General features: G+C 40.8%; 1 protein-coding gene across 2 annotated transcripts; it reads left to right on the plus strand.

Annotated features, from left to right (window-relative positions):
• The first annotated feature begins 106 nt into the window (after nucleotides 1–106).
• trappc13 (trafficking protein particle complex subunit 13) lies at nucleotides 107–14,630 on the plus strand. Of its 2 annotated transcripts, XM_024382125.2 has the most exons (13): nucleotides 107–237; nucleotides 1,506–1,574; nucleotides 5,188–5,287; nucleotides 5,609–5,693; nucleotides 5,818–5,945; nucleotides 6,134–6,206; nucleotides 6,633–6,677; nucleotides 7,092–7,109; nucleotides 8,547–8,680; nucleotides 9,050–9,248; nucleotides 9,828–9,928; nucleotides 14,027–14,174; nucleotides 14,336–14,630. In XM_024382125.2, exons 1-13 carry the CDS (start codon nucleotides 192–194, stop codon nucleotides 14,441–14,443), a joined length of 1,254 nt encoding a protein of 417 aa, XP_024237893.1. In that variant the 5' UTR covers nucleotides 107–191; the 3' UTR covers nucleotides 14,444–14,630. The 2 variants fall into 2 exon arrangements, with proteins under 2 accessions (XP_024237893.1, XP_024237894.1); XM_024382126.2 differs by lacking the exon at nucleotides 7,092–7,109.
• Nucleotides 14,631–16,479: the final 1,849 nt, after the last annotated feature.

The following is a 16,479-nucleotide window of genomic DNA, read 5'->3' on the forward strand; positions in this document are numbered from 1 at the left end:
AATTGGCTGTATTTGTTTTATACGATGTCTAATCATTTATGAATGTAATGGGGAAGAGGTGGAACTACAATTTGACGTGACACCTGTGTACTACAATACTACCACGAGGGATCTCCCAAAATTGTCCCTCTGCGTTTCCTATAGTCAGCTGATATTGCCAGGTGAAAGTTCAACCGAACTGTTAAGACAAAATGGAAGTAAATCAGGCAAAACAAGAGCATCTACTTGCTTTAAAAGGTATTTTACTGAGTTAAATAAATGGCTTAAGCAATATACTCAGTAGGGTTGCGTTAAACATTTAGCTAATGTGGATATCTGAAAAGAGGTTGTTTACATCTGACACTGACAGTTAGCTGATAATGGCTACTGGCTTACAAGCTAGCTGCTAAGCTAACGTCAAATAAGCTTGCTAACTGAACGATGATGAACGAGCTAGCTCGCTGACTACCAAGTATCGAGTGGTGTTGACCATGTCTTTTTTCTGTTCATTTTCAATAGCTAACATTCTTAGCTAACTAGCCAACAATATTCTGTCAAATCATTTGCCATGTCATTCATTAAACATTTGGGTACTATATCCATAATTCTCTACTATACCCTTATACTATAACCTATGTATTCTTTATTTAGTTAATGGTGGACTGTTGTCCTAACTGTATAGCTACATATTTAGCCAGCCTCTGCCATCTTGCTAACGTTAGCTAGGTAGCTCAAATGACCGAATTGTTGTTGAACTGATGAGTGTTTCTTACCTGTCCACCACTTGACTATTCACTCAAAAAGTTAAGTTTCTTTTAGACCTCAGCGTAGCTACAGTGTGCTGAATACACAAGTCTCAGACATCTTGATAAACCCATTCAAATAGCTAGCTACCTGGTATGTGTTACGGTATTATGACTGGTTACTTTAATATTATCACAGATGGAAGGGGAAGTTATCTTTTGGTATTGTAATAAGCAGCAGCATACTAGATGATTGGGTGTAGCTAGAACTTTTCCTAAATTATTAATCAGAGAATACCTGACAAAGACTGCTGTGGCAAGGAGGAAATCTAACATTTATTTTTATAGTAACCTTCAGATGGTTTATAGATCCTCAACTAATCTATAAAATAACTGAAACTAACCACTGATTTGAATCATCTAATCGGGAAAACACTAACCCTAGACCCCTTATTTGAACCTAATAGCCTAACCTTATAGCCTAACATGCAGTCTATTTACATGCAACATCTTGCATGCAAGTGAGTTACAGTTGTTAGTTTGTTGATAGTTTGACCATCCGAAGGCCATCTAGGCCTATAGGGGACTATCCAAATAAAGTATGGCCTGAAAAACTTTGTCTGGAAACAACGCTAAAGGAGGCTGTTCTTATTTGGCAGACATTAGGATATCTAGGCTGTTTGAGAGAGGTCTAGATTACCCATGGAATTTCCATCTAAAATTGCAAGCAAGTAAACTAGCCTAAGCCTAACTGACCAATCTTTGCTTCCTTGGCTTTCACAGTGATGCGGTTAACAAAACCCACTCTCTTCACTAACATGCCAGTAACATGTGAAGATCGAGACCTCCCAGGTAAGCCTTGATTTATTTTACCCCCAACATGTATTAGAGTTGTAGAATCTTTATTAGGCCTATCCAATTTGCTTTGCTGCAGTGATTCTAAATACATTACATAGGCTATGCCTATAGATATAAATATAGAACATAGAACTAATAGGCTAGTTCCTATGATTCTGTGTGGCTCCTGTGTTGCTTAGTTGGTAGAGCATGGCATTTGCAATGCCAAGGATCGTGGGCTCGATTCCCTCGGGCCACCCATATATTTTTTAATACATTCACGACTGGAAGTTGCTTTGAATAAAAGTGTCTGCTAAATGGCATATATTATATTTCAAGTCCACAGTAGGCTTATGGTAAAAGCATTGATAGAACTGACTACTTCCATGTAGTGCTGTAAATCCCTGGTCCATAACAACACATTCACATGTTATATTTCTCTTTGAAATCAGTATTCCTCAGAGAGAAAAACAGATGCACGATTCTACATTTCACTACCCATGAGAACAGTATTTATTACAACACTGCATGCAATCCTATATTAATTGGGCCGATATGTATGAGAATATGTAAATCAGCTAAGCTTTCCTTTACTGGGGTTAAGCCTCCAATTAACATTCTAGGCATGACGACAGTGAAATGAATTGAGCCAATACAATAATTAACCAGGGGAAAGGCGATCAGTAATAAAGCCAGGCAGCCACACCTGTCTGCCTACTCCACTGAATCACTAAGGGATCCCAGGAATGGCTTATGTCTAACCAGCTCCCAAATTTAGTCGTGCAGTCCTAAAGAGAATTTACAGTGTTTATTTTTCCTTCTGCCGGAGACCTACCAACTGCAATGTGAGCGCTGTGCTGGTAACCCAACTCCACTGAACCCCTAAATCACAGTGACACTTCTGGGTGGGGATGCTATTTATACAGGGGGGAGAATAAAGGCATATCTGGCCATAAATCGAAATGAACGACTAGAACACGATATAGGAGAAATAAAAATAATTTGTGAACGTTTTTATGCCACCCAGCTCTCATATCTCCCACGCTGCTCCTCTAAAGGCTGCCTTTCACTCAAATATTTAGAACGTTGTGTCGTAGCAGAATCAGAATTCTTTTGGTAACATTTCTAAATATATATTTTATTGTATGCTTATGTGAGATATTTGTTGTTGACATTGATCATCAATATTAAAGCTACAAAACTTACAGGGCCCATATGAGGAGACTGACTGACTATTAGACCTGGTAGTTACAGTTTCCATAGAGCCATAAAATAAATCATATCTGGAAAAAATGTATAGATATAGTCAAACATTTCTGGCATTGTGTTAAGTTCTTTATGTGCCTCAACAACACTTCGCTAGATGGAGTGCCTTCAGAAAGTATTCTCCAAAATGTGTGTTACAGCCTTAATTGAACATTTATTAAAATGAGATTTTGTGTCACTGATCTACACACAGTACCCCATAATGTCAAAGTGGAATTATGTTTTTAGAAATGTTTACGAATTCATTAAAGATTAAAAGAATAAATGTCTTGAGGCAATACGTATTCAACCCTTTTGTTATGGGAAGCCTAAATAAGTCACAATAAGTTGCATTGACACGGGGCCTCCCGGGTGGCGCAGTGGTTAAGGGCGCTGTACCACCAGAGACTCTGTGTTCGCGCCCAGGCTCTGTCGTAACCGGCAGCGACCGGGAGGTCCGTGGGGCGACGCACAATTGGCCTAGCGTAGTCCGGGTTAGGGAGGGTTTGCCCGGTAGGGATATCCTTGTCTCATCGCGCACCAGACTTGAAAATGGATGTTTAGCAATGATCAACAACCAACTTGATACGGTGCATTCAGAGTATTCAGGCCCCTTGATTTTTTTCCCACATTTTGTTACGTTACAGCCTTATTCTACAATGGATTTAAAATGTTAAAAACATTCTCATCAATCTACACACAATACCCCATAATGACAATGCAAAAACAGGTTTATAGACATTTCTGTAAATGTATTAAAAATAAAAAACAGAATTACCTTATTTAACATAAGTATTCAGACCCTTTGTTATGAGACTCGATATTGAGCTCAGGTGCATCTGGTTTCCATTGATCATCCTTAAGATGTTTCTACAACTTAAATTCAATTGATTGGGCATGATTTGGAAAGGTACACACCTATCTATATAAGGTTCCAGAGTGGACAGTGCATGTCAGAGCAAAAACCAAGCCATGAGGTCGAAGGAATTGTCCGTAGAGCTCAGAGACAGGATTGTGTCGAGGCATAGATCTGGGGAAGGGTACCAAAAAATGTCTGCAGCATTGAAGGTCCCCAAGGACACAGTGGCCTCCGTCATTCTTCAATGGAAGAAGTTTGGAACCACCAAGACTCTTCCTAGACCTGGCCGCCCGGCCAAACTGAGCAATTGGGGGAAGGGCCTTGGTCAGGGAGGTGACCAAGAACCTGATGGTCACTCTGTCAGAGCTCCAGAGTTCCTCTGTGGAGATGGGAGAACCTCCCGGAAGGACAACCATCTCTGCAGCACTCCACCAATCAGGCCTTTATGGTAGAGTTGCCAGACGAAAGCCACTCCTCAATAGAAGACACATGACAGCCCGCTTGAAGGTTGTAAAAGGAACCTGAAGTACTCTCAGACCATGAGAAACAAGAATCTCTGGTGTGATGAAACCAAGATTGAACTATTTGGCCTGAATGCCAAGCGTCACGTCTGGAGGAAACCTGGCACCATCCCTACGTTGATGCATGGTGTTGGCAGCATCATGGGTTGTTTTTCTGCGGCAGTGACTAGTCAGGATCAAGGGAAATATGAACGGAGCAAAGTACAGAGAGATCCTTGATGAAAACCTGTTCCAGAGCGCTCAGACTTGGAAAAGGTTCACCTTCCAACAGGACAACGACCCTAAGCACACAGCCAAGACAACACAGGAGTGGCTTCGGGACAATTCTCTGAATATCCTTGAGTGACCCAGCCAGAGCCTGAAAATAGCTGTGGAGCAACACTCCCCATCCAACCTGACAGAGCTTGAGAGGATCTGCAGAGAAGAATGGGAGAAACTCCCCAAATACAGGTGTGCCGAGCTTGTAATGTCATACCCAAGAAGACTCGATCGCTGCCAAAGGTGCTTAAACAAAGTCTTGAGTAAAGTGTCTGAATACTTATTTAAATTTAATATTCAGTTTTTCCCCAAAACAATCTAAAAAACTGTTTTTGCATTGTCATTATGAGGTATTCTGTGTAGATTGATGAGGGGGGGACAACTAATCCATTTTAGAATAAGGCTGTAGCATAACAACATTTGGAAAAGGTGAAGGGGTCTGAATACTATCCAAATGCGCCATATATTGTACAATCCAGGTGTGCAAAGCTCTTAGGGACTTACCCAGAAAGTTGATTTTACCGTGTTGACTCAGGGGGTTGAATGCTTATCTAGTCAAGATATATTAGTTGTTGTTTTTTTCACATTGACAATGTATTTATGTATATTGCTGAGTAAAAATTACAATTATGTACATTTTAATCCCACTTTGTACCACAGCAAAATGTGGAACAAGTCAATTGGTGTGAATACTTTCTGAAGGCATTGTATGAGAGTAATTTGTATGTGTGTGTGCATTCTACAGGGGATTTGTTTGGTCGGCTAATGAAAGAGGACCCATCCACTATTAAAGGAGCAGAGGCGTTAATGCTGGGAGAGATGCTCACACTACCTCAGAACTTTGGGTAAATAACACTACAGCAACAACCGTTTCAACTCTTTGACATATAGAGCAGGATGAAACATGTAGAGGCACACACAACTAGCATTTAACAATCAGACTGGCAGTTTATATCTTTCATTCCCCCTGGCCGATCATTTCTGTCAGTATCTCTTGATCTGTTTCAGTATAGAATCATCACATTTCTTGCAAGACAACCTTTCACAGGAATACTTAGTCTTGATTTTGACCACTGAAAAGCATTGTCTCGTTTCAGTTCTTCAGTGGGCATGTGAGTCCATTATCTTTGTGTGTGACACTTGCGTAACAATTGTCCTCCACACAGAAATATTTTCCTTGGCGAGACCTTCTCAAGTTACATTAGTGTGCACAATGACAGCACCCAGGAGGTCAAGGACATACTAGTAAAGGTGCAGTACAGATATACATTAATCCAATGGAAACATGTTTAACCAATCTCTTTCTCATTGATGAATCCACTTGTCCTATTCACACAATTTTAAGTGAAATCCCCATTTTTGTCATGTCTTACAGGCAGACCTTCAGACCAGCTCTCAGAGGCTAAACCTATCAGCGTCCAACAACACAGTCACAGAGCTGAAGCCTGAGTCCTGCATCGATGATGTCATTCACCATGAAGTCAAAGAGATTGGAACTCACATGTATGCTTTCCTTTCTGACGTGGGTTAAATCGGAAATAACATACTTTTGACCATTGCTCTATGTAATACTGGGAAAGGGGTGTCACTTGAGACAACAATGGGGAAGATTTACAGCAACACATCTGCAAAGACGGTTAGGAGTTCATTTGAATGCTAATATTCAAGGAATTTTGGTTTCTCTATTCTAGCTTGGTTTGTGCAGTCAGTTATACCACACAGGCGGGAGAGAAGCTATACTTCAGGAAGTTCTTTAAATTTCAGGTGAGTTTCAAAGCGTCCTTTATATGACCTCCCCATGCTCACTCACAGAGTTATATTAGAAACCAGATCTCAACCCTGAGCAATGTCACAGGTCCATGACAGAGAAAAGGCAATTAGCAGTAGCACACAAGCTTTGGCTTTTGACTACCAAACTCTCACTACCTACTTACTGTCCTCAGTCTCAGAAAGGATCTGCTCTAAGTCACACAAAGAAACTAAATCCAACTTCTCTTACAGTAACAATACGTTTTGTATAAGCTATACTGACCGTTTTTAAATCAAATTTCTTGGCTCATGGATTTGAGCTTTTTCAGAGATAAATGGTGTTATTTTCTAATGTTGTGAAGGGAGATTTATTGTCGCTGTTGAATGGAGGAATCTTTTGAGAAATCGGCGTCATTTAGCTTGCAATCTATTCTCAATCAGGTTCTGAAGCCACTCGACGTCAAAACCAAGTTCTACAATGCAGAGGTATGTTTTTTTTCCTCTTTCTCTCAGCTACACTTACCGCACTCTTTTATTACCTGTACCAAAACAATGACAAATACAGTCATCCTACCGGCTTATTCAACTTTCCACCTTTGTCAACATGCTAGCTATCTTCACTCATACATAGTCAGATCTTTTTCCATACATTTCCACTATCAATTCAGCCTCTGGTTTTTAGATGACATCACAAACATAGAGTTAGCTGTATATCATGTTTCATTCCATGGTCAGGCATTTTCCATTGGTGACACATAGTCAAATTAGCTTTTTATTCTCTCATTTGCATATTAGTAGCATTTAATTTGTTAGCGTATGAAACAAGATGTATTGTCACTTTCATTTGGCATGTAACCTTCATTTGTTTATGGTCTCTTGTGTTTTTATTTTCTCCATTAGAGTGACCTCAGTTCCGTGGTAATCGTTTTTCTGTTTTCATTGCTCTTAACTCTCGCTTTCTTAATCCTTTTTGTTGCAGCAACGTCTGTCTGTCTTTCTCTGGAGCCAATGAGCGTGAGCAATGGCAAAATAAGGGAAAAGCATGCAGGGGAAAAAATATGAAGTATAAAAACCCATATAGTAAGACTTTACTTCTCACAAAGGAAACAGATGTGTGATGCTGCTTTAGTAAAGGGTGATCAAATGCTTTTCCCACTATTTTGCCGTTACTCTGTTTTTTTTCTCTTCGCTGCTTGAGCCCTCTCGCTAACTCATCTCTCAGGACTTGTGCAATTGGGTAGTAGGTGGGTGTGATGCCAGATTCATGGGGAAATAGAATGGAAGCGCATTGATCAAACAATCCATCCTCATAGGGTGAAATCAACATCATGGGTCTAGGCTAGGGCAGGGTTCTAAATTGCACCCTATTGCCTATATATGTACTGCTTTTGACCAGGGCCCGTAAGGCTCAAAAGTAGTGAACTATATAATGAATAGGGTGCCATTTCAGACAGAGCCTAGGTCTGTATGATTGTATTGGGGTTTCCATTTCTACAGGTCTTTTGAATGATTGGATTCAAGTGTAGATTTGAATGATGGTTTTCAATCAAAATCCAGTACCAATCTCTGATGGGAAGGGATGTTCATTTTAATGATGATTTTAGTGTTGGTGATTATTAATCTGATTTTATGAATTTATATGTTCACTCTTTATCTAAAATAAACTCTTTCAAGAGTCTGAATAAATCAGATCAAGTAAAACATTATTCAAATAAGGCTCTGGACAAAAGTTATTTGAGATGTGTCTGATCAGTTTTTTGTGTTGGGTTTGATGACAGGTCTGTTTCGGCATGGGAGATGTGGAGTGGTGCTCTGCTCTGTAACAATAACCCCAGTCTGTCCGTCCGTCTGGCAGAATGTTTCTGTCCGTGGTCCCTACTTAATCACTAGCCTTTGAATTTCAGGCATGAACTAATCTCTGAGCACTCCTCTGTTCAGTTGAGTACTAATCCACTCCTCAAAGGTAAACTGAGCAGACTTTGCTACTCCATTTTGGCCCTGCTAGTTGATTTTGATAGGACTGACGAAGGTATGAAAACCGTGTCTTACCGGGGTGCTAATGATGTCTGAATATTTCGGACATGTTCATACATGCCAAAATCTAGTGTAAGTTATACAGGTACTTCATGGTGATTTCTAGAATCTAACTGTATAAATCACATGCTTTCAGATAAATCTGACACACACTATGCCTAAATGAAATCTACAGTTTCCCCTTGAGGGGCCAATACGTTGTAAAGTACATTGAAAGGAATTGAAGTCAAAGTGCTGCCCAGTTAAGTCCCTTTGAGGAGGTGTTCCTCTAGTTAGCGCTAGCGGCTAATGTTAGCGCTGACCCCTTACCCCCACCCCCAGACAGACGAGGTGTTTCTCGAGGCCCAGATCCAGAACATCACCACGTCGCCCATGTTCATGGAGAAAGTGTCCCTGGAGCCCTCCATGATGTACAATGTCACCGAGCTCAACACCGTGGAGACTGGTGACGAAGGGTAAGGGACACACACACACACACATTTTAGTGTTATGTTTGGATTGTACAGTAAAAAGGTAGTAATATAAGAAAGATACATGTGAAGAGGAGAAAGCGAATTCGAGAAGAGTTTATCTGTATAGATTATGCTAGCATGATATAGTGTGTTTTTCTAGTGTACATTTTTTGTGTTCTTTTACTGCTTTTTTTGTTGAGACATTTTGACTGTGAAAGCTGTATGACTATTCTGATTGAAGTCTATGCTGCGTACAAGATACAGCATTCACTCGGCCAGGTCTTCTCACTGTAGGTCAAGGCGCCCCTACTATGTCAAAGGTAATAGGTTTTCAGTGTCAGCTCAGACTTCTCCACCCTGACTGTGTTCCAGAACTTCTACATTTGGGAAGATGTCTTACCTGCAGCCCATGGACACGCGCCAGTACCTCTACTGCCTGAAGCCCAAATCGGAGTTTGCAGAGAAGGCGGGCGTCATCAAAGGCGTGACGGTCATCGGTAAACTGGACATCGTGTGGAAGACCAACTTAGGAGAAAAAGGAAGGCTGCAGACAAGCCAGCTACAGAGAATGGTACCAGAGCATTCTCAGTTACATGATATGGTTCTTAGTTAAAGTATATGGTTGTTGCATAACAGGACATACTCAGTCTCAATGCTGTGGTTGTCTTTGTTGAGTGGTGTTGATGGTCTTGTCAGTCATACCTGGGCTGTGGACAATTACAATGACATAGCTCAAAATGAAGATTATATTCTCAATTGGATAATATAGTCATTCTACAGTTTCCAAATTTGTCAAAATTATGCTAAATGTGATGTCATGAAGCCTGTTGCCCAGGGTTTACCAACCAGACAACCACCCAAAAATACAAAACAGTGCAATCATGGTCCTAGACGATGCGCTTCTTGTGAGCCTAAAATAAAGAAAACCGGTCCAAAATGTATCTGCTATTGCCTGGATCAGACAGTGTAATAATTGCATTTGTGTTGACCCAGTATGAATTGATTTTCCTCGTCTCCTTATTAAAAAATGTAAAAACTCCAGCATACCGGTAATCTGGATAATTCCAACATTATAATGGATCTTATTTATCAATGTTTTGGTCTCAGTCGACCTTCAACAGGGTATTGCTTTTCCACTTGTCTCTGACAGGCTCCAGGTTATGGAGACGTCAGACTATCACTGGAGATGATCCCAGACACCGTCAATCTAGAGGAACCCTTCGACATCACCTGTAAAATCACCAACTGCAGGTATAATCATATGGCTGGATGGACCTACCTGTCAAAAGTTTGGACACCTACTCATTCAAGGGTTTTTCTTTATTTTTTTTCTATTTTCTACATTGAGAACAAAACTGAAGACAAAACTATGAAATAACACATATGGAATCATGTAGTAACCAAAAATGTGTTAAACAAATCAAAAGATATGTTATGTTTGAGATTGTTCAAAGTAGCCACCCTTTGCCTTGATGACGGCTTTGCACACTCTTGCCTTTCTCTCAACCAACTTCATGAGGTAGTCACTTGGAATGCATTTCACTTAACAGGTGTGCCTTGTTAAGTTCATTTGTGGAATTTCTTTCCTTCTTAATGTGTTTTAGCCAATCAGTTGTGTTTTGACAAGGTAGGGGTGGTATACAGAAGATAGCCCTATTTCGTAAAAGACCAAGTCCATATTATGGCAAGAACAGCTCAAATAAGCAAAGAGAAACGACAGTCCATCGTTACTTTAGGACATGAAGGTCAATCAATCTGGAAAATTTCAAGGACTTTAAAAGTTATTTCAAGTGCAGTTGTAAAAACTATCAAGCGCTATGATGAAACTGGCTCTCATGAGGACCTCCACAGGAAAGGAAGACCCAGAGTTACCTCTGCTGCAGAGGATAAGTTCATTAGAGTTACCAGCCTCAGAAATTGCTGCCCAAATAAATGCTTCAGAGTTCAAGTAACAAGCACATCTCAACATCATCTGTTCAGAGGACACTGCATGAAGCAGGCCTTCATGGTCGAATTACTGCAAAGAAACCACTACTAAAGGACCAGTAAGAAGAAGAGACTTGCTTGGGCAAAGAAACACGAGCAATGGACATTAGAGCGGTGGAAATCTGTCCTTTGGTCTGATGAGTCCAAATTTGAGCTTTTAGGTTCTAATTACCGTGTCTTTGTGAGACGCAGAGTAGGTGAACGGATGATCTCTGCATGTGTGGTTCCCACCGTGAAGCATGGAGGAGGAGGTGTGATGTGTGGGGGTGCTTTGCTGGTGACACTGTCAGTGATTTGTTTAGAATTCAAGGCACACTTAACCAGCAAGGCTACCACAGCATTCTGCAGCGATACATTAAACATCTGGTGTGCGCTTAGTGGAACTGTCATTTGATTTTCAAAAGGACAATGACCCAACACACCTCCAGGCTGTGTAAGGGTTATTTGACCAAGAAGGATAGTGATGGAGTGCTGCATCAGATGACCTGGTCTCCACAATCACCCGACCTCAATCCAATTGAGATGGTTTGGGATGAGTTGGACCGCAGAGTGAAGGAATAGCAGCCAACAAGTGCTCAACATATGTGGGAACTCCTTCTAGACTGTTGGAAAAACATTCCAGGTGAAGCTGGTTGAGAGAATGCCAAGAGTGTGCAAAGCTGTCATCAAGGCAAAGGGTGGCTACTTTGAACAATCTAAAATCTATTTTGATTTGTTTCACACTTTTTTGGTTACTACATGATTCCATATATGTTATTTCGTAGTTGTGATGTCTTCACTATTATTCTACAATGTAGAAAATAGTAACAATAAAGAAATAACCTTGAAAGAGTAGGTGTGTCCAAACTTTTGACTGGTAGTGTATGTATAATTCAATTAAATGTTTTATTTTACCAGGCACGTCAATTAATAACAAATTCTTATTTACATTGACAGTCTGGCAAGAGGCAAAAGGCCACGTGGGGAAGGGGTGGGGATTAAAAGAAAGTGTTAAGAGAAGATTGACAACATGGACAGAACAGACTTGGCAAAGTACATATACATCAGCAGACAGACAGTGGAAACAAAGCACAACAAGACAAGAGACACAATCACGCTACACGAAGGGAGACCTATGGCAACAACACAATGCGGTACAAGCATTGATAAGAGCTGAGAACAGCACAACATGGTACAAGCATGAATAAGGGCAGATAACAAAACATGGTACAAGCATTAATAAGGGCAGACAAAGGCATGAGGGACAAAGTAGGCAGAGACGAAGCACATCACGACAAGAAGGGATTTCACAAAACATGGCAGACCACAATACAAGCAGCATAGCACAAATAATAGCTGTGCAAACATACAGTCGTGGCCAAAGGTTTTGAGAATGACACAAATATTAATTTCCACAAAGTTTGCTGCTTCAGTGTCTTTAGATATTTTTGTCAGATGTTACTATGGAATACTGAAGTATAATTACAAGCATTTCATAAGTGTCAAAGGCTTTTATTGACAATTACATGAAGTTGATGCAAAGAGTCAATATTTGCAGTGTTGACCCTTCTTTTTCAAGACCTCTGCAATCTGCCCTGGCATGCTGGCAATTAACTTCTGGGCCACACTGATGGCAGCCCATTCTTGCATAATCAATGCTTGGAGTTTGTCAGAGTTTGTGGGTTTTTGTCTGTCCACCTGCTTCTTGAGGATTAAACACAAGTTCTCAATGGGATTAAGGTCTGGGGAGTTTCCTGGCCATGGACCCAAAATATCGATGTTCTGTTCCCCGAGGAACTTAGTTATCACTTTGCCTTATGGAAAAGTTTGTCACCAAACTGTTCCTGGATGGTTGTAGAAGTTGCTCTCGGAGGATGTGTTGGTACCATTCTTTATTCATGGCTGTGTTCTTAGGCAAAATTGTGAGTGAGCCCACTCCCTTGGCTGAGAAGCAACCAACACACATGAATGGTCTCAGGATGCTTTACTGTTGGCATGACACTGGACTGATGGTAGCGCTCACCTTGTCTTCTCCTGACAAGCTTTTTTCCGGATGCCCCAAACAATCGGAATGGGGATTCATCAGAGAAAATGACTTTAACCCAGTCCTCAGCAGTCCAATCCCTGTACCTTTTGCATAATATCAGTCTGTCCCTGATGTTTTTCCTGGAGAGAAGTGGCTTCTTTGCTGCCCTTCTTGACACCAGGTCATCCTCCAAAAGGTCATCAGGTCATCCTCCTTCGCCTCACTGTGCGTGCAGATGAACTCCACCTGCCTGCTGCCATTCCTGAGCAAGCTCTGTACTGGTGGTGCCCCGATCTCGCAGCTGAATCAACTTTAGGAGACGGTTCTGGCGCTTGCTGGACTTTCTTGGGCGCCCTGAAGCCTTTTTCACAACATTTGAACCGCTCTCCTTGAAGTTCTTGATTATCTGATAAATGGTTGATTTAGGTGCAATCTTACTGGCAGCAATATCCTTACCTGTAAAGCCCTTTTTGTGCAAAGCAATGATGACGACACGTGTTTCCTTGCAGGCAACCATAGTTGACAGAGGAAGGACACTGATTCCAAGCACCACCCTCCTTTTGAAGCTCTAGTCTGTTATTCGAACTCAATCAGCATGACAGAGTGATCTCCAGCCTTGTCCTCTTCAACACTCACACCTGTGTTAACAAGAGAATCACTGACATGATGTCAGCTGGTCCTTTTGTGGCAGGGCTGAAATGCAGTGGAAATGTTTTTGGGGGATTCAGTTCATTTGCATGGCAAAGAGGGACTTTGCAATTAATTGCAATTCATCTGATCACTCTTCATAACATTCTGGAGTATATGCAAATTGCCATCATACAAACTGAGGCAGCAGACTTTGTGAATTAATATTTGTGTCATTCTCAAAACCTTTGGCCCCGACTGTACAGTAAACAGACACCACAATCAGCAGCCTACATTATTTGTTTGTGTAACAGATACAGCTGTCAGTGAAAATGTCCATGACTGAGTCCTTCAAAGCTGAGACAGAGACATAACTTTCCAGCTTAAATGTTTTGTATAAATTGTTCCAGTCGCTAGCTGCAGCTAACTGAAAAGAGGAGTGACCCAAGGATGTGTTTGCTTTGGGGACTGTGAATAGCAGATCAGGGGCTGTAATTAGAAGATGAGGGTTGCAATGGGTTTCTCAGCACACCATCTTAAGTCGTGCAGTAGAGTTTAGTCGGCTAGGGGGAGTAAGGGCTAAGAGGGTTTTGTAGATGAGCATCAACCAGTGGATTTTGTGTCTTGTGTAAAGAGATGGCCAGTTTACAGAGGAATACAAAGTACTGTGATGTGTTCTTTAAGGAGCATTGGTGGCAAATCTAACGGCCGAGTTGTGTGTGTTGTTGCAGTGAGAGGACCATGGACCTGGTGCTGGAGATGTGTAACACCCGCTCCATCCACTGGTGTGGTGTATCAGGGAGACAGCTGGGCAAAGTCAGCCCCAGTGCCTCGCTCTCTCTGCCCCTCAAACTCCTCTCCTCTGTCCAGGGCCTGCAAGTAGGTGCCCACTTAGAATACATTGAATAAATTTGATTTGATTTGATTTGAACACTAAGCATAGCTAAGGCTTATTACAGTATGTTATGCTTTTACTGTTAACATTTGCAGTCAACAATCGGTTGATGATTATAGCTAATCACCATTTGCTTGTGTTTCAGAGTATATCTGGCCTGAGACTGACCGACACATTTCTGAAGAGGACTTATGAATACGATGACATTGCACAGGTGTGTGTGGTCTGTCCATACATGAGCCGTGAGAGCTAAGACTCTTCTAGAACTGAGCACTATACATCTCAATGGACCAACTACCAAATTTGCACCTATATCATCAGTACACACCCCAAGCTGATCATGTTTTAACAGATGTTTTTAATGTTTTCTTTGCAAAAAAATTATGATTTTAAATTAATGTGCATGTAAATGTGAATAAAAAATGTTAACTTAATCCCTAGTTTGTTGTGCTTCGCCAAAATCTTTATCATTATTCTGCACTGTAAGTACAAATCTGTCTCCAAAGTGATTTAATTATATGGTTTCACTACAAGACTCAGAACTCAACAATGATCAATTTTAAGACATTTTATTTAGACGTATATTTGTTGACCAAACATTATGCTGCTCTGTTTTACACAATATTCATTAGCTTCAATTAAGTGTCTGACAATAAATATCAGATGGAAAAGCATGCAAAATAAATAAGGCTGAATAAGTCCCATACTATCAACATTGTTTCAGTGATATCAAATGAAATAGAATCCAAAGAGAAATGGCATTGACATATTTGTGTGTTTGCTATGGTTCCAATCATTAGTAAATACAGGGTGAGGGTAGGGGGTGCAGACATGGTCACTGTACATACTTTCAAGGACATACTTTATTTTATCTTCAAATTAGCAGTCTGATAATTGCTATTCAAAGCAATGATAGAGATCCACATGATCAAGGCTTAGGGTCTTTGTTTCATCCAACAGTAACTATAACAAATAATTTGGTACAAAAATAACTGTCTGAACATGATAGGATAGAAACAATGTAACCCTGCTGTCGTGTGTGTGTGTGTGTGTGTGTGTGTGTGTGTGTGTGTGTGTGTGTGTGTGTGTGTGTGTGTGTGTGTGTGTGTGTGTAACTCATGTAGTCATGAGAAAAAGGAATGTGCACCCAGTTCAAATACTTCACAGATGCATCCTTTATCCCTTTCACTCCTTCCTGAACAACCACTTCCTCCATTTCTCTACTTCCTTAATTCATTCCTCCCTTTCACTCCTTCCTTATCTCCCTTTCTGTCCTTCATTAGTCCCTCCCTCCCTTTCTCTCCTTCCTTAATTCCTTCCTCCCTTTCACTCAATGCAATTACTGAAAGCAATTTTAAGTCAAATCCTGGGGTCAGTTCTGAAAGGAGCAATGTTACAGAACGTGACGATGTATCTGTTATACACAATACAGTTCTAATTGCCTGTCATGTACAGTGCCTGTCCAGTTTGGACACACCTACTCATTCCAGGATTTTTCTTTATTTTTACTATGTTCTATTATTGTAGAATAATAATGAAGACATCAAAACTATAAAATAACACATATGGAATCACATATGGAATCATGTAGTAACCAACCAAAATATATTTTATATTTGAGATTCTTCAATGTAGCAACCCTTTGCCTTGATGACAGCTTTGCACAGCTTTGTGTTTTCTCAACCAGCTTCATGGGGTAGTCACCTGGAATGCATTTCACTTAACAGGTGTGCCTTGTTAAAAGTTAATTTGTGGAATGTATTTCCTTAATGTGTTTTAGCCAATCAGTTGTGTTGTGACAAGGTAGGGGTGACATACAGAAGATAGCCCTATTTCGTAAAAGACCAAGTCCATATTATGCCAAGAACAGCTCAAATAAGCAAAGAGAAATGACAGTCCATCATTATTTCAAGAGATGAAGGTCAGTCAATCTGGAAAATTTCAAGAACTTTGAACATTTCTTCAAGTAAGTGCAGTCTCAAAACCCATCAACCTCTATGATGAAACTGGCTCTCATGAGGACCGCCACAGGAAAGAAAGACCCAGAGTAATTTAGAATTCAAGGCACACTTAACCAGCACGGCTACCACAGCATTCTGCAGTGATATGCCATCCCATCTGGTTTGCGCTTAGTTGGACTATCATTTGTTTTTCAACAGAATAATGACCCAACCCACCTCCAGCCTGTGTAACGGCTATCTGACCAAGAACGAGAGTGATGGAGTGCTGCATCAGATGACCTGGCCTCCACAATCACCTGACCTCAGCCCAATTGAGATGGTTTGGGAT

Source organism: Oncorhynchus tshawytscha, linkage group LG20 (assembly GCF_018296145.1).
Source record: "Oncorhynchus tshawytscha isolate Ot180627B linkage group LG20, Otsh_v2.0, whole genome shotgun sequence".
NCBI lineage: Eukaryota > Metazoa > Chordata > Actinopteri > Salmoniformes > Salmonidae > Oncorhynchus > Oncorhynchus tshawytscha.